We start from the raw sequence: 24,350 nt of genomic DNA, 5'->3' as shown, positions 1-24,350 counted from the left end.
GGGATGCATGGCTTTGTGAACTTCCTTTATAGGCAAGCAAAAATGTTTGAAGACCACATCCTGTAGCCACATCTGATGCAAGGGTCTCCAAGTGACTGCCCAAGGGGCCAGGCAGATGCTGTACAGGAGTGAAGTAGGCCAGATGGGAACCAGTGAAAACTGGAGAGGGCACAGGCTCCTCCACTGCTCATCCCTGAATGACAACCGCCATATGGCAATCAGACCTGGGGCCACCAGAGATATCCAGTCATCTCATAAATATTTACTGCATCTGTGATTTCCTAGCTGTCATGATAATCGGGCATGTAACTGATCCTCTCTGAGCCTCAGATTCCTCATCTGTTAAATGGGTAAAACCATAGTCCCTACTTCATAAGGTTGTTATAAGAATTAAATGAGTTAATGATATGTATATGTTAATGAGTATACACAAGGCTGAGACCCCAGTTCTCACTATTGGTACTCACGGCAAAGCTTCTCACTCCTCCAGGGGTGCACAGTGGCCCCAGCGGCCTGGCACGCAGCAGCATAGGCAGCCAACGCGTCACACAGTGGCCCAGACTGGCCTGGCAGCAAGCAGCAATCGTAGACACAGTCTCGCACAGCACTCTGTGGGTCCAGCTTGTAGTGGCACTCCCGGAAGGGCCCCTTAGGGTCAGCAAGGATCCCACACTCATTCTTGCTCTGCAGCTGCTGGGCCACCAGAGCATCCAGCTTGGGACAGTCACCTGGGTTGGTTGCTTCACAGCCTGGCCTTATCTCCTCCTTCCAGCTGTTCCCGAAGGCCAGTGCACTGTCAGCTTGGCCCCCACCCGGCAGAGCCAGATCATCATCTGGGTTCCCATTGAAGTTTCCACAGAGCCCACACAGGGCCCCAGCATAGCTTCCGGGCACCTTGGCAGTCACACGGGTATTCCAGTCATAGGTGACAGTCAGGCCAAAGTCTGTGCGCACGACCGCATCTTGGCCCTGGCGGAACACCTGGACCTGCCCATTTGCTGCCTGGAAGGGCAGATACTGAAGGATGCCATCCACCTGTGTAGAGATGCGGGAGGGCCAAGGGGTCAGGGTGTATCCATGGCTCTGTAGCCCACCCCTCTTTCTCAGCTCCAGCTAGTCTCAGCTCCTTGCTATTTCTCTTGAGCACATTATGCGTGGTCCCACCTCAGAGCCTTTGCACTTGCTGTTCCCTCTGCTTAGCAGACCATTCACCTCTCTTCATACTTCAAGTATACGTTAAATCCAAATCCCTAACTTGTGGCTTTCAAAACATACAGACTCTATCTCCCTGTGACCTCCCTGACCTCACCTCTTCACACCCTCCCCCTCACTCATTCTGAGGATTAAAAGGGTTTAGCACAGTGCCTGACACATGGAAAGTTCTCTCGGTTTTCCATTTCCGATTCATCTTCCTCCTGAAAGCATGGGCCACTGCCCCAAACTGCTCCATAATAATTATCAACTATTGTTGTGAATCTTACAACAACCCCACCTCTTGATTTTTATCTTTTTTTTTAAAAAGAGTAAATCCGTGGTTCTTGACTTCTGCTGGGTGGTGGACCAGGAGAGCCCTCTGCCCAGAAACCTGCTGCTGTTTGGGCTCTCCCTACTCACCCCCCAGCACACACACCTCTAGCTCCCGACTTTTACAGGTCACCTTACTCTCTGAAAATCAATTGTCTTCCAGGAAGTGCACAAATCTATGACTTTGGAGGGTTCGTATCGATATAATGTTAAGTCAACGTTTACTGAACATCTGCTGAGCGCCCAGGGTCTTTTAAACACTCTACAAATATTAACTGGTCAAATTCCCACAACCACCTTGCGCAGTGGCTTCTGCCAGAAGCACCGTCTTATCTCATTTGACAGAGGGCAAAACTAAGGCCGGGAGAGCCAGAGTCACGCAGCCCGGGAGAGGCAGCACCGCCCTGCTTGGGGGCCCTGGCTTTAATCGCCCTGCTTGGGGGCCCTGGCTTTAATCGCCCTGCTTGGGGGCCCTGGCTTTAATCGCCCTGCTTGGGGGCCCTGGCTTTAATCGCCCTGCTTGGGGGCCCTGGCTTTAATCGCCCTGCTTGGGGGCCCTGGCTTTAATCGCCCTGCTTGGGGGCCCTGGCTTTAATCGCCCTGCTTGGGGGCCCTGGCTTTAATCGCCCTGCTTGGGGGCCCTGGCTTTAATCGCCCTGCTTGGGGGCCCTGGCTTTAATCGCCCTGCTTGGAGGCCCTGGCTTTAATCGCTGGCCACAGGCCTTCTCACAGCCCCACCCACTCTTTTTGAAGGGCGCCCCCCCCCAACCCGGCCCCCGGTGCTCCGTGCTCACCAGCACTAGCCCAGGATGCTCCCGGCGCACCACCACCTTCACGCCTAGGGCCTCCACGCGCACGGCGCGCGTGGAGCTCACAGTCTGGCTGCCTCGATTCTCATTTTCCACCAGCACCCGAAAGGCGGACAGCGCCGTGGCGTTGGGGCCGCACGAGCCGGTCAGCAGGTAGGTGCAGGTGCCCATGAAATCGAAGCGCCGGCCGTCGAAGCTCACGTAGTGCGGGTCCCCGTACGCCTGGCAGCTCCCGAAGCGGTCCGGGTAGCAACCCAGGAGGCCGTTCTGGACGCGGCAGCGCTCGCCGGAGGGACAGCCTTGCGTGTCGCTGCAGCTCACCTGGTTGGTGGCGCCGCTGCAGGTGCAGCGCCGCCGGCACTGCTGGTCCGCCCACACCTGCTGGCCCGGGGCCAGCGGGCGGCCCTGGTAGATGCAGCCGCAGGTCGAGGCGGCCACGCAGGCGCTGCCGCTGACGACGAAGCCCGGGAGGCACACGCAGCCTTCCACGCACGGGCGCCCGGAGCAGTTGGCGGGCTTGACCTCGGGGTTGCAGGAGGCGGGGCAGGGGGGGCCGCACTGCTCGTAGCGGCTGTTGGGGGGGCAGGACAGGGCTGCGGGGAGACAGGGACACAGAAACTGTGGTCAAGCCCTCGAGGGATGCTCAGTCGGGAACGCGCCAGGACTTCCCCCCCAAGAACCCTGCACCTCCCTCAGAGCTCTGCGTCTAATTCACAGCACTTCTGTCCCCAACCCCAGAGGCAGAGTCGACTCCTCCCTCCCTTCATTCCCTGGACACCCGACCTGTCAGCCAGTCCTGTGAGCCCCATATGCAAGATCTACCCAGAATCGGCCCCTTCTCCTCTAACCACCCTCCCTACCCTGGTCCTATCCATGCCAGCAGCCACCTGCCCACTCTCCCCCAGCCCCCATCCTGTCCCCACAACCTGTCCCTCCCATGCAGCCAGAGGGACCCTGCGAACACCTGAATCAGATGACACCCTTCTCCTGCCCAGAGCCCATTTATATCTGTCTTGCTCAGAGTAAAAGCCAGAGGCCTCCTGGTGGCCTAGGAGGCTCCACACCATCTGCCCTCATCACCTCTGAGTCCTCCCCATCTCTCTGGCTCACTCGGCCCCAGCCACGGTGGCCTCCTGGCAGTCCTCACACTCCCGGCTCAGGGCCTTGGGTCTGGCTGTCCCCTCTGCCTGTGCTGGCCTTTCCTCAGAAGGTGGTGCAGCATGTGGTTAGGAGAAGGTTACTGATGCCCAGGTGCACTGGGTTCAAATCCTGGCTCTCCCTTCTTAGCTATATGGCAAATGATTCCCCATCAGTAAAATGCGATAATAATAGTACTGACCTCACAGGTTGTGAGGGATAAATGAGTTCATCTGTGTAGAGGCACCCATAAGCATCACTGTTATTACTTAGCTGACTTTGTTGCCTTATCCTTAGGCTCTGCCCCAATGACACCTCCTCAGCAAGGTGTTCCCTGAGCACCTTCATGAGCCTCCCACTTGCTCTTATTAGATAAACTTCATTTCTTTTGCTCTCTGAAGATATTCCACAGTGTACTGTTTACTGTCCATCTTCCTGATAGGACATTAAGTTCTGTGAGAGTGGGGACCAGGATTGCCCAATTCTCAGCACCACGGACAGGGCCTGGCCCAGTGGTTGCATGAACTCCAAGGACTGTCACTGCCAAGTGACACGTTTGCCCCAACCTTAGGCTCACTGAGGGCACATCCTAGCCACCTCCATACCCCTGACATCATCCAGCTCCAGGCTGAATCACACTAAGTATTCAGATGTTGAGCAGATGTAAGGGGCCCCCTGCCTCCCTCCATGTGCTCCCAGCCCACACCAGGGCATCACTCACGGCAGTTGGCTAGTGACCTCCAGTCCTTGATAGAGATGCCAAACTCCAGACAGGCCTGGACGTAAGTGCTGAGGCTACGGCACAAGTTGGACCGGTCCCCATTTGACACACACAGGTCGTATACACACTCCTTCAGGAAGCGTTGGGGGCTCAGGGTATTGTGGCAGGTGGCAAAGGGGCCATTGGGCTTGGTCAGCATGCCACAGAGACGGTCGCCCTCATAGTGCTGGGCCTGGCCTGGTGTGCAGGAGGGACAGTTGCCCTCGCAGCCATCCTCACACAGGTAGTCCCCGTCATCCAGCTTCCAGTTTTGGGCAAACTCCACAGCATCAGCAGCCTGCGTCCCATCAGGTGTGAGGAAGTCGTCGTCGGGATTGCCGTTATAGTTGCCACACAGTCCGTACACCTGGCCTTGGAATCTCACGGGTAGGGTCAGTGCCAGCTGGCTGTCCCAGTCGTAGGTGACCACCAGCCCAAAGTCCAGCTCCACTACGGCCTGCCTCCCACTCTGGTACACAAGCATGCCACCCTCGGCCAGGAAAACAGGCAGGCAAGAGCGCTGGTTGTCGATCTACGGGGGGGTGGGGGGGAGTGGTCAGATCCTGTGTGGCTGGCTTTCAGCCCCTTATCTCCCACTTGTTTCCCTGCTCTGGCTGCAGTGGGATTCCTCCCTCCTGTTACTGCCACCAACAGAGCCTCAGGATCTTTGCTGTCGCTATCCCCATGGCCTAAAATGCTCTTCCCCTAGATGCACACGTGGTTCACTTCCTCAGCTCTTACAAATGCTTTGCTCAAATGTCACCATTTCAGTGAGGCCACTCTGACCACCCTGTTTAAATGGCAACTCTTCCTTAACTCCCTACTCCCCTTTCCTGCTCTATTTTGTTCCTATAACTTCTAACCTTCTCATATGTCATTTGCACGTATTGTCTAACTCTGTAAACTGTCAGGGATCCGCAAAGACAGGGATGCTTCAATCCCAGTGCCTAGAACAGTGCCAGGCAGAACAGCAGGCACTCAGTGAGTGAATGAGGGCACTGCTGTGTCAAATAAACATTCACTGGGCACTCACTCTGCCTGGCTTGCACTGGGAGATCGTGGAGATCCAGCAATGACCAGGACAACCCAACCCTACTCTCATGGGGCTTCCAGTCCAATGGTGGAAACAGACCTGTCACTAGACAGGTCAGAATGGGCAGGGCAGAGGTGGTAGAGGTACAGGTGGCTGTGGGCGCTTAGAAAAGGGTCAGGCCCAACCTTGCAGGTCAGGGGAGGCTTCCTGGAGGAAGTGACAGCTGAGCTGAGCTGTAAAAGATTAGTAAGAGCCACAAAAAGAGAGACAAGGAAGGGTATTCCTTTGCAAATGTTCCGGTGGAGAGTCTGGCCAGAAAACAAGCAGTGTGTCTGTGTCCCCTGGACCCACTTCCTCTTCCTGAGCATCTCTTCACTATACTTTTATAAAAATAATGAGACCATGCTGATGTCACCATTTCACAAACTCTGTTCTCCTAATAACAGCATGTGGACATCCTGCCATGATTCTACCAGGAGCTCTAAACCTGTGCTCTAGGCTGTTATTGTATTGACTGAGCAGTAATGCATTTACCAGAGGCAGAAGGATCTAGAGGTTAAGAACAAGAACTCAGGAGTCAACCTGCCTGTGTTCCCAGCTCCATCTCCTACAGCTCTAAAACCGTCCAGTCACTCATCTCTCTGAGCCTCAGTTTCCTCCTCTAAAAGTATTGATAATAATAATTTCAACCGCACAAATTGCAGTGAACAGTAAGTGCATTAATATCTGGAAAATGCTAAGAAACAAATCTGACATATAGTAGGTGCTCACTAAATTTAGTGTTTGGTCACTTAAGAAATTCCCCATTTTTGGACATTTTATTTTCTTTTTCCCTTCCTTTCCTTTATTATTATTTGCTATTCCAAACCACATTGGCATGAACTTTTCCCCCTAACCATATCTCTGAGCATCCTTAACATTTTTAGAAGTACAATTGCTGGACAAAAGGGGTTTAAGATTCTATGGTGGATTTTCAAATCCCTCCTTCCCAGCCCCCATTCCGTGGGACCACTTCTTTCACCCTCCTCTCTCAGCAAAGGACTCAGATTGGGGGGCATGACATCCAGGCTTTGCCTCCTCCTTCTAACTGATGGGCGTTATAATCCTGAAGACTCAGGATACTTACCCGGGCGAAGCCAACTTCCCCGCGGGCCAGCGACACAGAGTGGCTGTAGGCATGCACAGTGACGAAGCCCACATAGGAGACTTGGCGGCTGCCCCGGTGCTCGTTCTTGGCCTCCACGCTGAAGGCTGGCAGGGTCAGGTCCTCGCTGTTCAGCTCTGCCATCGTGTACGAGCATGTGCCCATCATGTCGTAGCAACGGCCATCGAAGGTGGTGTAATGGGGGTCACCCTGGGCTCGGCAGGTGGCCGCAAGGCTTGGCACGCACTTGGCCTGCCCATCCACCACCTGGCAGAGCTGCGAGGGAGGGCACTGCACATCCTGGCAGGAGGCCTTCTCCTGGGAGGGCTGCAGGTCTGGGGAGAGAAGAGGGGTGGCGAAAGAGGTGCAGTTAGGAAGTGTCCACGTGAGTGGGCATCCCTGAGCAATGCCTCTGCAGGGAGTTTGGGCAGTTTGCTCACAACCACCCATTTTAGAAGTGGGGAATCTCACAGGGAGAGTGCTGCTCAGGCCTGAGAAGGACAGGAAGGTAGAGAAGAAAGTCTGGCAGGGACATTCAGGGCAAACCGCATTTGCTAATTTCCTCTCCCTGTTTCCCCCTCCCCCTACCTTCTCGTTAAGAACAGAAAACCGAAGACAGAGGCTGCTCCACAGTGGAGTCAGGCTGCCCTGATTAGCATCTGGGCTCAACCAATGAGCTGTGTGACACTGGGCAAGGAATGGTAAACTCTCTGTGCCTCACCTGCCTCATTGGTGACATTGATGACAGTGATACCTTCTTCACAGGGATATTTGGGGGGCAGGGGGGAGGCTGCCAGGTTTAAATAAGCTAAAGCATAAGTAGGGCTGGGAACTGCCCCGGGTGTTATAGTTAAATCCCCATTCTACTGTTGAAGCCCAAAGTGGCCGTTCGAAGTTGAGTGGCTTTCATGCCATGGAGTGGGAGGGAGGCTGACATTTTTGCCAGTGCTGGGAACCATAGTGTCTAGGTTCCTAGCTTGAGGGGGCGAGGGAGGGGTCCAAATAAGGGAAAACTGTTTCTTCTCCACTGCCTCCTAGTCTTCACAAGCTCCTGCTTTCTGTCTGCTCAGAATCTCAGCTCACCCTTCCATAGACTCACTCACTTGCCAGGTACCCCCTGAGTGCTTTACAAATGCTTACTTATTACACCTATGAAGCAGATGAAGTTATTATGCCCATTTTACAGAAGTGAAAACTGAGGCCCACAGAGGTGAAGTCACATGCCCCAGGTCACACAAGCAGAGGTGGGATTTGAACCCCAGAAGTCTGGTTCTCCCATCTGTGCCCTCCAGCTCTGCCCTGCCTAGAAGCAGCTTCTCAATGTGCTGAGCCTGAGGTTACATGTAGAGCCAAGTCCTAGAGATGAAATACGTAAACGCCTGCAAGGCACCTGGAATGGTCTCTGGTATATTGAGAGATAACTCCCCCAGCAAGGTAGGCATCATTATTATTATACTTTTAGACCTGAGTTTGGGCATAAACATTCCAAAACAGGTGTGAGAGAGTGGCAGTTAGCAACAGGTACAGTTGTGTATCAGTTGCTAAAATATCAAAATAGTTATGAACAAATTGGTAAAAAGCTGCTGACCCGACCCTGCCCCCCAAAGATCCCTCCCTCTTGGCACATTGGCTCTCCCCCAGGACCTCTTCCCCAACATCTCCCCAAAAGCAACAGATAAAAGGCTGATGCCAGATACCCCAGAGGCTTCTAGGACCCTGCTTCATGCTCTGGTATCTCTTCTGACTAGTTGGGACCCTGGATAACACCAGTTGCAAAACATTTAGAGTATTATTTGGGGGGGGGGGGACTGGGAAACCTTAAGGAAAGGAAGATGGCAGAGAGGATGGAGGTGGGGGGGGACAGCCCAGCTGAGCCAGGAAGCCACAGAAGAACAGGTGGGCGAGAAAAGAGGAAAGGCAAGAAAGCCCACAAAGGGGATACCAGGGTGTCATTTCCCATCACTCACTTCGGCTGCAGGCACCTGCTGTCCCATAGCCCTCAGACTGGACCAGCCAGAAGGTGAGCAGCCCAAAGCGGGCATTGGCCATGGCCATGTGGATCAAGGCAGTAGCGTTGAGGTCCACTTCCACATACGAGAACTCACTGCCCGGTACAGCTAGCCAGGTGAGCCTCTCCCCCAGCCTGTGTCCATCCACGGTCAGCTTGGGAGCATCCTTTATCTGTGATACCACCAGGGCCAAGCCCGTAGAGGCTGGGATATTACTGATCACATAGGCAGAGCAGTAGGACTCCACATCTGGGATCAGGACCAGGTAGGGGTCGTAGTTCATTCTGTCCCTTGTGGCACCTGTACCGAAAAGCAGGACTTGGATGCCCACATCTGCTTGCAGGTAGAGTGCGTGGGATGGCCGGACCTCAAACTCCATCACTCCACCCTCCTGGAGCTTCTTGGAGCCGCTGGTGGTCCCGTGGTGGTAGGTCAGCTTCGTGGCTTGGCTGGCCAGGACATAGACCAGATCATAGCGGGTCTGGGAGGACAGAGGGGGCACCACATAGCGGGTGCCCCAGGCAGATGTGGGTAGCAGCTGCTCCACCACATGGTTGCAGGATGTGTGTTTCTGGGCACAGCTGTGGCCGGAGAGAACAGCCACGGGGCTACTGGCTGTGACCTTTGATCCTGAGAGATCACCCATGCTCTGTACCTGGGCCACTTGGTAGGGCTTCAGAATCACATTCAGGACACTGCCCGCTGCGTAGAACTTATCCTCAAATGCCACTCCCCCCTTCAGGTGCACCCTGACGTTGGCACCCTTTGCACCAGCCACCACAGCAAACTCCTTGAGGTTCTGGGCCGAGGTGCCGCGGGGTGTGAACACAAAGTACTCAGTTCCTAGGGCGCTGACAGGTCGCAGCAGTGTCAGCTCTCCCGTGTTGGGCTTAGTGTTGATGGCCTGCACAGTGATGCTGCGGTCAGAGTGGACCAACACCGCATGCTGGAAGATCTTGCTGCCGACCATCTCAGCTTTGGCGTGGATGGTGACTGAGACTGGCTGCCCAGGATTCACTGTGACATTCTGCGAGGAGTTGTCTGCCTGGCTGACGACGTTGACTGAGGCAGGACTGTCTGACAGACTGGTGATGAGGAGCTCGAGATGGCTTCTGATGTACTCGGGCTGGTAGTTCTGCAGGAAGGCTGTGAGGAATTCCTCCCCCTCAGTGTTGCTGGGGTCCACTGAGGCCTCCTGGGTAAACCCTGTGGTGAGAAAATGCACTTGTGGGTCCACTTACCCATCAGAGAAGTAACCCCTTGCCCTGTGCCTCTGCAGGTTACATATCGAGCTTCCTCCCCCCCCCCCCCCCCCATTCCCTGTCTCCTTTTTCAGGCAGCGTTCACCTTCCATCCTTTCTGGCTTTGTCTTCCCATAGTCTGAACGCTTTGGTCATAGATCTCGAATTCAAGTACTGACGGGGCCAGGCAAGTGAAGTAAAAGTGGGAAGCAGTTCAGGTGGTAATTGTGTCAGTGGAGCATTAAGCACCCTCAAAAGTGGGCTGTTGCTACCAGCTTTAGCCTGTTGTTACTTTGACAGCTTATCAGCTCTTTTTTCCTTTTTGATGCCAGATTTTTTTTTTTTAATTTTTGTGTGTGTGTGTGTGAGAAACTGGCTGTCTGAATTTCTATGTGAAATCTCCAACCCAGAATTGTTTTAAGCACTATGGGGCCCAAAGCGGCTGGATTCAGTTGCCAGTTTGTGATTTCTGTCTTAATAAAACTGCGGGGGCCACGGCAGTGAAGTGGGTAAGAGGAAGAAAGGGGGTTATGGAGTGTGGACAGAATGTGTCCAAGAAATAGAGGGCAGTTGGTACTTTTCAACACCCCCAAATGGGAAGAGATTCTCCAGAAGGGGAGGGAGGGAGAAGGACAGGGGGAGGGAGAGAGGTGTCTATGGGGTCTTGGGGAGAGTGTGGGAGTTATAGAAGGAGTGTCTGCTGAACAAGGGGAGCCTTGAAGGGTATCCTAGTGTCCCACGGGGCCAAGGGATCAGGTGTCCCATCCTGGTGTCCCATCCTTCCCCCAGTCCTTTGACTTTACTTAAGACTCTAGTCCTGGACATGACCCTGGAGAACTGGGCACCAAGCCCTCCAAGAATGACGTTAGTGAAATTTTCCATCAACTCAGCAGAATGAGGGGTAGGGTCTAAACTTTGCTTGAGTTGCAGAAGGCTCAGGGAGTGGTGGTTCTTGCATCCTGAATTTGGGGACTGAGGTGTTCCCCTGAATTCCACCACACTTCTCTGCAGAGCCCGAGGGGCCCTCTCCCACTGCAGCTAAGGTGACATTGGGAGATGGGCTTATGGAGGGGACACAAATGGAGGGTGCTGACCCAGGCAGGCAGAGTTCCTAGACTGGAACAAGTGTAGGAATGGGATCTTGGTCTTACTTACCCCACAGGAGGGTTGCTCCGGCCCAGAGTGTCCACCAGCTCCACAGGGAACCCATGTCTGCAGTGAGGAAAGAAAAGGGGTTAGGAGGCTGGCCTGCCTCTCCTGCCGGAGACTGTCCCAAAGAGGACAGAAGGGCCCAGTTTCAGGACAACGGCCACCTGGGCAGCAGGAATGCTGGATCCAAGGGCTGGTGTGTGTGCATATAGGGTAGTTGGATGTCCAGTGGGTCTTGGGTGTGGTGGGGAGGACAGGACAGGGGCAAGGATAGAGAGTTGGATGTCCATTGGGTCTGGGGGTAGGGTGGGGAGGCCTGGAGTCTTGGGCAAGAGTAGGAGACCTGATGTCCCGCTTCCGAAGGAGACCCCAGTTTCTCTCACCTGCAGGTCCCTGGAGCTTCAGGGTTAGCCCCTGGGCTGGGCTTTAAAATAGCTCCTCAGGCCACACCTTGGGCCACCTGCCAGGCAGATGGTTCCAACTTCCTGGAGGAGGGTCCAGGTCCCAGGGCCAGGTGGAATGGGGCTCCTGAAGGCCTGTGAAGGGTGGAGGGCAAGCCTGGATGCCTGGGTCCCCAAGGGATGAGAACAGCTGGTGGCTGTGCCTTGGGAGCCTGCTGGGAACTTTAGTCCTGGAAGGGTGGTGGTCCTGAGGGAAACAGCTGGGGAGCAGGGTGCTCAGACCCTGGGTCACTGGGGGGCGGGGGAATGGAGCCGCGCAGAAGATGGTGTTTGATCTTGTTTGCTGACCAGAAGCTGCCTGCAGATTTTCCTTTGGCTCCTGCCAGTAACAATAGTAAAGGACCTGCATCCGGGTCCTGGCTGCTCCCCAGTTCCTATTATTGATCTCTGGTCCCCAGCTACCCACATCCTGTTTCTCTCACCTGCAGGTCCCTGGAGCTTCAGGGTTAGGCACCAGTTGGGAGGGGGGAGGTCTGTGATGGGGAGGTATCTGTGTACCTTACTCAGGCCTCTGGAGTGAGACATAATACCTCCACCCCCCGTCCAATAGGGTCTCCTGAGGACCTTGGCCATGAAATGGGAACATCAAAACTAACCTCACTGGGTTTATTTATCTCGCCGAGGGCGCTCTGTAAACTCTCAAGGACTGTGGATGGGAGGCAGGCACCTGTGTGGGAACTGGGGGCTGGAGCTGTGTGCAAAGAGAGACAGAGGCCTGTTTCCTGGTTCCATGCAGTCACTGGGTTCCACTTCTTGGAAAATTATTTGCTTTCTGGAAGGTTTTCTGGTCCTGAAAAGGGGCTGGTTGAACAGATTTGGGGGACCCTGTGCCCCCCATCACTGCCTGAAATGAGAGATGGGTTTAGGTCGCACACAGGAAGAAGAGATCACTGAAAGGTGTCGTGGGCTTTCTCAGAGGGAGTCTGTTCTTCTTGGGGGCCTGGCCTGACCCATGCTCTGCTTCCCTCCTCCTGACTTGGGACTCACTGTTTGCTGAGGAGTCTCCCCTAGAAACAGCAGCTGCAAAGCCTGGGCGTCCTCTCACACAACACCCAGCAGCTGCTGCCCCAGGACTCCTCCTCTCTTATCACCAAGGCCTGGACCTCTGCGCAGCCAGAGTGGGTGGGGGATCTGATACCCCCACCCAGGGCAGGTTCCCAGAGGGAGAGAGATAAAGGCTCAGAGTTGACTGGGACCCAAAGTCAACCAGGAAAATGAAGTGAGTCAACAGGAGACTGGATAAGAGCCAGAGTTGTCAAGAGACAGGCAGGGTGGGGGGACCTGCAGGGGATGAGAGCTTTGGGGAGAGGCCTGCCTGGGTCCCTGAGGAATCTGGGGGTGGGTGAGGGGTCATCTGAGTCGAAAGGGGAAAAAAGAGGGGGCTGCTGGGATTCCTAAGGAGGAAGCAGCTACTGCAAACCAAGATGTCAAAATCTATGTCAGATACTCCTCTTGTAGTCTGAGACACAGAGAAATGAGGAGAGGAGGGCAACAGAAAATTAGGGTAAGTTTCAGGTTTGATTTTGCCCCCTAATCTCCTCCAAGCCTTGAGGTCTCCCCTGCTTGACCCCAGAGACAAACCTTCCCCCTTCAAAATCTGCCACTTCTCTCTGCAGCCAGAGTCCCCAGAAATGGGGTGGTAGTGGGAAATCTTTTATATTTTGGATTTGACACTCCTGGGACCTTTTTAGTCTTTATTTTTTTTGGGGGGGGGTGTAGTATGCTGCGCCCTGTGCCTTACTCCATATCATATCTATTCTCAGACACCCCACTGATGGGGCAGAGATAACCTGTGGGGGCACTTTCTTATGGTTGGAGAAACCCTCTATCCTGCCACTGGCAGCCCAAACGAGAGGTTGCTGTGTGTCTCCCTGCAGGCGGGATCTGCAGAGGGCAGATCTGCACTGGTCATACCACTTGAGACCCCCTGGAACTCTCTCGCTTGCTGGGCTTTACAGCCCCAGGGCACAGCTGAGGAGAATTTAGTCTCTGCAGCTAAATTTAGATTTGCCAGCAATTTCTAACTTCATTCTTTCATGCTCTGGATTCCACAAGGGGGTCTCTCTACCCCCTTGGGAAACTCCTCTATCTTGCAGAAGCTGCCTCTAATCTCCCTGAGGTTCAACCTTGATCTTGTTCCTCCCCTGCTCAAGAACATTCCATGTTCCCTGTCCCTATGAATGCAAGTCCACACTCCTGGCAGTATGATCAGAGCCCTGGTGCTCCATTTCCTGCACCGTCCATCTCGCCATTGCCTGTGCAGTTCCTTCTACTTGGTTCATCCTTTCTCACAACCTACCTGCTGACTCCCTATATGGAATCCAAACATCACGTTCTGCATGAGTCAATGGCCAAGAAGCCAAGCTGAGGCTAATCTCTTTAATTTCTCTTATAAGACACTGCTATCTGTTCCCTTACTTAATGGAAATCCCCTCTCCCTTTTTATTTTTTTATTTTTAGCTCCTTGGAACTGAGAGTCCTCCTACATTTATGTTCTTTCTGTTCTGCACCTACTCACCAATTACTCTTCCACCTGCCACAATCTGACCTCCATGTGCATTAAAACTGTCTTGCTAAAAGAATGGCCCTTGGAGCTTCAGAGAGAGAAAGGCAAAGGTAATGTGCCTGGAGAGAAGAGAGAAAAGAAAAAGGCCCTGGAGTTCTCCCCAGAGGGAGAGTGCCTTGTTTACCTTTTTAGGAAAATGCCAAAATGTTTTTCAAAGTGGTTGCACCATTTTACATTCCCTCTAGCAGAATATTAGTTGAAAGACACTTCTTTATGGGTCTCTGGCACTGAACACAGACAACGAATGGGTCCAGCTGCCTGTCACTACTTGAGCCAGTTAAGCAGAGACAGGGTTGAATCGTATATGAGGGTTTATTCCAATAATGTCAGCAATATGGGAGAGCAGCAGGTCATCCACGAAAATCTGCTCTACCGCCCCCCATAAGCCAGCTGCTTATATTGCGTAGAAGGACCAAGATTACATGGGAAAGTAGGAATTACAGGCCTGGGGAAGTAGGCAACGTATAATGCTAACAGGTTACAGGCAATGTGGGCTGGGGGTTGCAAAGGGTGGGTGCATCTGGGACTCCATTGTTCCGGGAACAAGGCTGTTAATCTTTCCGTGATGATAGGCAGTTCTCTGAGAAGGAGAATGGACCGAATTCCAAAGTTAACTCCCATGTCCTGGGGCATATGGCCCTCAGCCAGGTTAGAATGTGCTTTCTCTAATTAGAATAGAATAAGCACGGTTAATAGAGCATGATTATTATTTCTTATAGCTACAGCTAGCCCCCAGTATTCTATTTCTGCCCCTAACACCACTATTCTATTTCTGCCCCTAACATTCCCCACTGCTATTTCTATCATCTTGTATCTATGAGATTAGTTTTAGGTGAAAAGTCTCATCCTGCTGGACTGCATTTGCTTTTGCCTTAAAAGCAGTTCTCAGGGATGAAATACAGTGAATGCAGGATCTAAAAAGAGGAAGATATTGAATGCAGCAGCGAGCAATCAGACTACAAAAAATAAACAGTAGAAAAATTAAAAAGGATTCTTTCAACCCCGACAGGCTGGGCAGCCAGAAGGTTAAATTGAATAAGTCAAATGCAAAAAATGCTTTCTCATTGTTTTATCTTGGCGATGGTTTGCCTAATTTGTTGAATGTTGCTTTCTATCACTTGAGAATTGTCAGAAAGATTAAAACAGCACATTCCTTTGATTTCCTCACAGCCATGGTTATGCCGCAACAGCAAAGAATCTACTGCTGCCCGATTCTCTAGAACTGCCTAGAGCTGACCTGGCTCAGCTCTTGATTTATCCCATGTATAGCCCTGGAAGTGGCATTCAGGGCTTTTATCACGCTACGAGCCAGCTAGGCCACTTCTACATTAAGGGAACCTACCATTACCAGCGTAACAAAAGTGGTTAAAGCAACATATTCAGCAGGAGAGATCGTCACTGCAGTCCAGTGCCACCGCCATGAGAAGGTCTCTTTTGGTTCGGATCCTGTGATGTTTCTAGGGCATAAAGACGGTCGATTATCCTAAGGAACAAGGTGCTGTTGGCAGGGATATACAAATTAGCAGTTACCCTACATATCAGAAACCAAACAGCTGGCATTACTATAAGGGAGGGTGAAACAAACAGAACAATTCACATTGTAGTTATTAGATACTGAAAGATAATAACTAGAACACCCGGTAAACGTCAGGCATTCGGCACAGGAAGCTACTGCAGCGGCCTTTAGAGAAAACACCCCGCACCCTTTGCCCGGACAGCGGGTCCCAGCGCATGAAGGGCCCCGCGCGTGACTTTCTTCCCAAAGTGAGCAGAATGAGTATAATTCTGTATTTAGCAATAGGCTTCCTAACTCCCACTAAGCAACATGTAAAGGTCTGTCCTACCTAAGTTCCTCCTGAAAGGCAAAAGTCAGAGATATTAAGAACATTTTTTGCTAAATACACCCAAATATTTTCATCTTTTCTGAACGAAACTAGTTGTCTTTCAGCCAGACCAGCAGTGCTCTAGAGCTCGACTGTAACCAACGCTGCCTTCGAGAGACAACCTTGAGGTGTTCCTTGGGTTTGGTCACCCACTCTTCCCCTTCTGACACCCTCTTTACTCTGGTGCGATGGATCCAGGGCCTTACCCCTGCCAGCTTCAGAGCAGTTGGAGTGGTGAGAAGCACGTCCCAGGGTCCCATCCATTTTTCCTCCAGTTGATTGTCCGGCTATTTGGTTTCCTATGTTTTGAGTAGAACTCTGTCTCCTGCTTCAAAGGGATGTAGCCGACCTGTAAGAGAAAAATCCCTAGCACATGATCCCAAATCATTAATTACAGTCAGGGTTTGATTAAGATGTTGCATATAATTCTTAATTTTAACATTATGATCTACATATACATCTCCAGTTCCTACAGCAGCCCGAAAGGGTCACCCATATATTATTTCGCAGGAACTCAAACAAATCCTGCTTCGGGGAGCTACTCTAATCCTGAGCAGGGCAACTGGCAACACCTGATCCCAGTGCAGATGTGCATCCTGACCTAGACTGGCTATACTCTTCTTTAGGGTGTGGTTCATTTTCTCAGCCAGGGTCAGCCATTTCTCAAAGAGCCTTCATTCCTATTATTAACAAATTGTATTTAGAGACTATAATTTGGGCACTAGGAGAGAAATGTCTTTTTGTTTCAGTTTTTAAATTTTTATAAAACATTTGCATGGTTCCAAAGACACTAACATTTTATCATGAGGTGTCTTCACAGAGGTTTAGCTGCTATCTCTGGGCCCTCCGCTGTTTCCTCTCTTCCCTATAAGAAACCATTATTATGGAGTTTCTTTTTGAAAATACATTTGAACGTGTGTGTTTGCAGTTCCCTTCTTTCTTACACAAAAGACATATTATATTATATTATCATATTATATACACTATCCTTTACTTTTGTTTTTTTTACTTAACACTTTATCATGGCCATCATGCCAAAACATTATGTAGAGATCGTCTCTATTACTTTTCAGAGTTGCAAAGTACTCTACTGTATAAATATACCTTCAGTTTAATCCATCAGTCCACTACTGATGTATATTTGAGTTTCAACTGTTTTCTGTTACAAAAAGTGATACCACAAACAGCCTGTGCACGCATTATTTTGTATCTTTGTGACTGAATCCTAGAAATGAGATTGCTGGGTCAAAGGGCATATATATGTGACTCCCCTTTTCATCACAGTCAAGTGTCTTAAAAGAGCTGTGTGTCTTGATGCTAAATTCTTAAATATCCCTAAACCAGAAATACAGAGCAGAAAAGTAACCATCTATCTATATTCTTTTTTTATTCTTGGGGTATTACAGATGTCCCCCATTTCCCCCCCTTTCCCTCCCTCCAGCCGGCTCCCACCCCACTCCAGGTGTTCACTGCACTATTGTCTGTGTCCAGAGCTATGCATATATGCATTTAAGTTCTTTGGTTAATCTCTTCCTGCCTCACCTGCTTCCCTCTGAGATCTGTCAGTCTGTTCCATGCTTCCATGTCTCTGGACTTATTTGTCCATCAGTTTATTTTGTTCATTAGATTCTACATGTAAGTGAGATCATCTGATATTTTTCTCTCTCTGACTGGCTTATTTTGCTTAGCATAATATCTATACTCTTAATCACTTTGAAGATGCATGGACTGAACTCGGCTGCTTTGTCTCCATATCTGACATAGCCAGGCCTCTCCTGCAGCCAGAGGTCCTACTGTGATCTTTGCCCACTCTTCTCTTAAAATATAAATTAATATTTCCTGGAAGTTCGACTTGTTAAGCCTCTAATAACTAAGGGTATTTTATGCAGATTCAGCACTTTCTTTCGTAATAGGGCTATCACTGGAGCCCTTACGTGTGCGAAAGGGGGAAAGAGTTGAAAAGCGGTCAGTGGAATAGAACACAAATTGAATTTAGTTCATAATATGTTTCATGGGCTTTTCCCTAGCTGTGGCAAAACTCGGGCTAGTAAGCATCTCTTTGTTTAAAGTCCTACAAGGCAATTTTAAGTAATTCATTGTTCTTACCGAATTTCTAAGTGCACTTTTTTTTACCAAGCCCTAGTATATTTGGGGGAAATGTCTGGATACGAATAAAACATTCTTTGGATCATACTGAAAGCCTTATTAACATTGTACCTGAAATAAGAGGTCATTTTGCCTTACTTATTTGCCAAAATAGCCATTTCTAACTTAAAGAATTTTGAGGTAGGCTTACAGCATTCTCACTGCATGTCATTCTGGATTGTAAGCTCAATGACAGGGACACTATATTGATAATTATGTTTTTGTATAGTAACAACTGCACCCTACTCTTGATACTTAATAAATGTTCATAATTATTAAAAAAGAGAGAGTAATATACACTTACTGACTCAATTTTCTATATTCTTCTTCATTCTACATTCATTTTTCTTTTCTCTTTTTAAAAAATATGTTTTTATTGATTTCAGAGAGAGGAAGGGAGAGGGAGAGAGATAGAAACATCAGTGATGAGAGTCACTGACCGGGTGCCTCCTGCACGTCCCCTGATGGGGGTCAAGCCCGAACCAGGCATGTGCCCTGACCGGGAATGGAACAGTGACCTGGCTCATAGGTCAACGGTCAACCACTGAACCACGCTGGCTGAACTCTACATTCATTTTTCTACATTCTTCAGCTCTCAGCAGTCCAGCCTTCACCCCACCACTGCGCTGAGTTTCTGTCAGCCACAGTTGTCGATGACGTCCTTGTAATTAAATACAGAGAACGTTTTCCTGCACTTGTGTGATCTCTCACAGGCACCTCTTTTTAAAAATTTTCTCCTTCCGTTGGCTTCTTTGACAGCACATGCTTATGTACACACATGCGCACGGCACCTGACTTCCCCCAACTCCTCTGACTGCAACTTTCAAGCTTTGATCCTCTGTCACTTCTCTTCTTTGAGCCTCTGCCACTGCTGTTGCTTCTTACATTCTGTGCTCTTCCTAAGCCTTTCTCAGACCCTTTCCTGGCTTCAGATACCACCATAAGGTGACTCATGCCCTACAATTGTAATAAATGACCTTTTGCTTTTGTTATGTTTGTTATTGTAAATAAGCCCCACACCCACACCCACTCGAGAGTTACTGATACTTATTATTTACCACCACGTAATGGCTTTGATGGGAGGACTAAGTCTGCTGGCGTGGGGCCAGTGTAAACGGCAGTGTAAAGGAACACGAAATGGTAGCTCTTGATAAGCTGGGTACGAGTCCACGAGAAAAACCCATGATTCTACACCAAGTGAGGATTTTGAAATTTTTAAGGACACACACAGCTCTCTTTGAGTTCCAGATGGTGCGCCCGCCTACTTGATATCTATTGCATGTCTCCAAGGCACCCTGTCTCCCTAGACCGGACCCAGGTTCTTTTCTTGTTCTGAATTTCAGTGAGTGATGTCACCATTGGTACCAGTTCTCCAAGCCAAGAAACCCAACAGTAATTTGCCCGTTGTATTTTTTAAATTAACACAGTAAAATTGTATGGATTTATAGTACCGCTACCACAATCAGGATACAAAACAGCTCCATCATCCCCCAAGCTTCCCCCTGCTGTCCTTCTGTAGTCACAACCTTCCTCTCCACCTAACCCCTGGTGACCACTGATCTGTTCTTGATTCCTATAGTTTTGTCTTTTTCAAGAATGTCTGACAAATGGAATCAGATAGTAAGTAATCTGCAGTTCCATGAACCCATTGAACTGTGGGGCATTTCCGCTAGAATGTCTCACAGGTACCTTAACACAGTGTTTTCACCTTCCTTCCAAATCTGCCTCCCCTCCATGTCTTCTCAGTGAAAAATATGCCACCGTCCAGCAGCCTGAGCTGGTAGTATCAGACTCAGTTCTTGTCTTCCTCCCCCTACTTCTAATTAGTCACGTAATCTCATTACTTATACTTCCTTTATATCTTTCAATTCATCTATTTATTTCCAAGTTCATTTTACCAAGGGAGTCAGGCAACCATTTCGCACCTGAATTACTTGCAACAGCTTTCTGGGTTTTCTGCTTAGTCTTATCCCTTTGAATCCATATCTACACAGTAGAGTAAGAATGATCATCCTAAACAAACATTGTCAAATCTTCTCCCTGCTTAAAACCCTTCAGTAGTTGTCTCTTACCCTTAGGGTAAATTTTAAACACTTTGGATGACATTCATGACTTGCTGTAATATGCTCCCAGCTCTTGTGTTCTGTCTCAATCCACCTCGTTTCACCCTACATGTCCCCCACACATACTCTCATTTGTACCTGCTGCTTCTTTTAGTCTGGAAAGCCCTTCTCCTTCCCTTGCCCAGCTAATTCCCATTTGTCCTTCAGGTCTCAGTTTGGCTATAACCTCCTGCCTGGGTTATGTGCCATCCTTTTTTATTCCTGTGGAAAACCCCAAACTGTTCCCCATCTTTGCCCTTCGTGGAGTGGTTCTCAACGTGGAATATGCAAACCCCTGCATGTCCCTGACCCTTTCAGAGGGTCCCTGAGGTCAAAGTTCTTTTGATAATTAGACTCAGATGTTATTCAGATTTTTTCATTGAGTTGAAATTTGCAGATAGTGCAAAAACAATGGTGGGTAAAACTGCGAGGGCTCTTGTCCCAAAATTCCTAGAAGTCATTATATTTCCCACTACTACTCACTCACAGAAAAAACAAACAAAAAATAACAATAATAATTAAAAAAACACACCACACAGTTTTACTTAAGAATGTTCTTGATGAAACAGTACAAATTATTAATTTCATTAAATCTTGAGCGCATGTCATTTTAATATTCCATGTGACAAGATGCAAGGTATATAGAAGCTGCATATTGATGCATGATTGTCACAAGAAAAAACACTGTTTGTACTAGTACCTTTTTATTATATAACTTTGCTTACATTGAAAGAACAGTTGAAAAACTATACTTATATAGACAAGTATCTGGCAGATATTTTCTCAAAAAATAAAGAATGTGAGCCTGTCCCTTTAAGCAACATAACTGACAGAATTCATTACAAATGATAAAATCTGAGCCTTCAAAGGAAAAAAAAAAAAGCTTGAATCTTCCAAATTGAGGTTTTCAAATACTTATAGCTTTTCTGATGAAGTCAATGTAATTTAACAGAGTGCAAAAAGTTCATTCCACATTGCAACTAACCGTTAAGAAACTACCACTTGCAGAGTTTTAGTGTAGTATTAAAAAAAGGTCTATGTTTTTCTGAAAAGAATGTTAAATACACCTCTATGTTACAGCTACTTATATGTGTGAGGCCAGATTTTCTTCATATACTCACTTCAGTCAAAACACATCACAACACATTGAATGCAGAAGCAGATATCAGAATCTAGTGGTTTTCAATTAAGCTGTGCATTAAAGAGATTTGCAAAAACTCAAAACAATGTCATTCTCTCAATAGATTTGTGTATGTGTATTTATGGTTCTCATTAAGATTGATTAAGCCTACTATACATAATCTCTCACTGATTACAACTAAAAACTCTAGTCAGAATACATAAAGCAATTATTTGAACACACTGAAAAGTAATTGAGAATGGGTAGATTTTGGAGGGAAGTCCAAATTTGAAGTTTGACTAATATGATGGTGAGGTTTCTGTGTGTTTTTTTCTCCCTCCTATATTCCCCTGTTTTTATCAGAGAGAGATCTGAATCCCAGAACTGGGCAGCAGTTGCAGGCAGAAAACTTCTGAGAAATACTGTCTTTCTGGTCAGAGGGTTAGTTTTACTGAGAAAGCAAGCTGATCCTGAGGATTTAAAATTGTGAAGAACAGACCAGCCGGGTGTGGCTCAGCAGTTGAGCATCGGCTTAGGATCCAGGCGAACAGGGTTCGATTCCGGGTCAGAGCACATGCCCCGGTTGTGGGCTTGATCAATGACTCTCTCATCACTGATGTTTCTATCTCTCTCTCTCCCTCTCCTTCCCTCTCTCTGAAATCAATAAAGATATATTTAATAAATAAATAAATAAAATTGTGAAAAATAGATCTAACCATGTTTCCTTAGAATATGAAATAAGAACAGGGTTTATCCTTTTGTGGTGAAGCCTCTGTTTTGTAGAGTGTCAAACTGTTTTCCTCTCGAGCACTCTAATCTAACCAAGCGCTCCAATAAAGTGCTTTAATCTAATCATGCACTTTAATATAATCAATCCCTACTTCTGAGAGAGTTTTAAGAATTCAGAGATCATGGTTTGGAAATTGACTAGCTAGAAGTAAATGTAAAAATGGTGTCTGGTGTGACAACTCACAACATATCCACCAGAATGGAGAAAAAATTTTTAAGAGACAATATTAAGTGTATGCACAATTGGTGAGAAGGTAAGTTAATATAGTTTGACAGTATCCACTAAAGCTAAACACATACCTGCCCTATTACCAGCAATCCCACTCTTGAATATATGTTCATCAAAGAAATGTACCAGAATATTTATAGCACCAGTATAGCTCCAAACTGGACACTATTCAGTTTTAGGCATATTCTGTATGGAAACCAGACATAAATGAAAATGAAAGAACTATTCCTATACACAATATGAATCTTGGAAACATAACGTTAAGTAAAAAAACCCCCAAACATACAATACCCACTATATAGGTCCATAGAAAGTTCAAAACAGACTAAACTGGGTAAGTGATAACTTTCAGAGGAGATGGGTGGCAGAAGGAGGGCATGTGCAGGAATTCTGGGGGCTGCTAATGTTTAGTGTCTCCATCCAAGTACTGGTTGTACAGATGTATTCACTTTGTGTAAATTCACTGACCTATAAACTAACAAATTATACATGTCTCTTTATTTACACTTCAATAAAAAGTTTACAGGCACGCCTTGTTTTATTGTGCTTTGCTTTACTGATATTGCTTTCTTAAGCTGTGGCAACCTTTCCTGGAGCCTCTCAATTGGCGCCATTTTTCCAATAGCATTTGCTTACTTCATGTCTGTCACCTTTGGATAATTCTCTCAATATTTCAAACTTATTCATTATTATATTTGTTATAGAGATCTATAATCAGTGATTTTTGACCTTAATATTGTAATTATTTTGAGGCAGCACGATCTGCACCCATATAGACTGTGAACTTAAGTGATAAATGTTGTGTATGTTCTGATAAATGTTGTGTATGTTCTGATTGCTTCACTGACCAGCTGTTCCCCCACCTCTCTCCCTGTCCTTGGCCTCCCTATACCCTGAGATACAACTATTAAAATTAGGCCAATTAATAACCGTACAATGAGCTCTAAAAGTTTAAGTGAAAATGTGGTAGGCATTAGACAGACGTGAGTAGAGCAAGGAGGGCGAGGAGCCAGGTACAAAAGTTCACCAGGGCTGAAAGCCCTGGGTGCCTAGTAAAGGACAATTGTAGGGTGGGACCTCACCCCCAGGCTGACCTTTTCTCCCTAGATATAACATCTAGGCCTCAGTTGTATTTCAGCTCCAGGCCCAGAAAAGCAGCAAAACCAGAGAGGTGAACCCACAGCTAACCTCAGGACCAGCAGCATTGGATAATGACCCCCTGCCCTGGCACTGACCAATCAATCAGTGGTGACCTACTCCCTGAAAGGACACAGCAGGAAAGCTGCTGAATATTCTGTGAGATCTTCCCCTGGGACCTCCCCTAAAATCTCCACCCTTAAAACCCTTAGGACAGGAGCACTCACATTTCTTCTACAAATTACTTCTATCGCTGTGATTTTCCAAATAAATGTTCTCTTATAGTTTGAGTCTTGGCTCTGAATTCTTTTCTAGCCAGAACTCAAGTACTGAGGTTGCGGAACCCAGGTCCAGTCTGACCCCACCTGTTGCCATTCCTGCCACCTACAACAAAAGGAAAATTCGCATGTACTGCTGGCAAAGATGCAGTGAAGATTGTTGAAATGACAACAAAGGACTTAGAATATTACACAAACTTAGTTGATGAAGCAGTGCAGGATTTGAGAGGATTGATTCCAATTTTGAAAGTTCTACTGTGGGTAAAATGCTATCGAACAGCATGGCATGCTACAGAGAAAAAGTCTCTGAAGAGTCAATCGATGTGACAAGCTGCATTGTCTCACTTTAAGAAATTGCCACAGCCACCCCTACCTTCAGCACCCAGCATCAGCCATCAACATGGAGGCAAGACCTCCAGCAGGAAAAATATTAAGACTCGCTGAAGGCTCAGGTGATGGTTAGCATTTTTAGTAATAAAGTATTGTTTTAATTAATGTATATACATTTTTAGACATGTTATTGTACACTTAATAGACTACAGTATAATGTAAACATAACTTTTTTGGGGGACTAAGATCTACCATTTATTGGGCAAATCTGTGAAGCACTGTGCATCACATTAAACATAACTTTTATATGCACTGAGAAACCAAGAAACGCATGTCATTTGCTCTATTTCGATATTCGCTTTATTTGGTGGTCTAGAACCAAATCCACACTATCACCCAGGTATGCTTGTACTTAACAAAAACTGTAGCTGGTGTGACAGTGGCAGTATATCCCTGGGACCAGAAGTACAGGCTTTTGGGACAGACAGATCTGGGGACCCATGA

At 48.2% G+C, this 24,350-nt stretch overlaps 1 protein-coding gene across 1 annotated transcript in view; it reads right to left on the bottom strand.

Moving 5' to 3' along the window:
* The window catches only part of FCGBP (Fc gamma binding protein), a 34,432-nt gene extending 23,173 nt beyond the window's left edge, over positions 1–11,259 (bottom strand). The window contains exons 1-6 of the mRNA XM_081119044.1: positions 11,190–11,259; positions 10,813–10,869; positions 6,390–6,742; positions 4,192–4,762; positions 2,319–2,926; positions 468–1,035 (exon numbers count right to left, since the gene is read on the bottom strand). Coding sequence (XP_080975170.1) covers positions 468–1,035; positions 2,319–2,926; positions 4,192–4,762; positions 6,390–6,742; positions 10,813–10,867 — 2,155 coding nt within the window. The 5' untranslated portion in view covers positions 10,868–10,869; positions 11,190–11,259. The remainder of the gene's footprint in view (positions 1–467; positions 1,036–2,318; positions 2,927–4,191; positions 4,763–6,389; positions 6,743–10,812; positions 10,870–11,189) is intronic.
* Positions 11,260–24,350: the final 13,091 nt, after the last annotated feature.

Source organism: Miniopterus schreibersii (assembly GCF_964146895.1).
Source record: "Miniopterus schreibersii genome assembly, chromosome: 18".
Taxonomy (NCBI): Eukaryota; Metazoa; Chordata; class Mammalia; order Chiroptera; family Miniopteridae; genus Miniopterus; species Miniopterus schreibersii.
The sequence above is the reverse complement of the archived record's forward strand: the minus strand, read 5'-3'. Positions and strand labels throughout refer to the sequence as shown.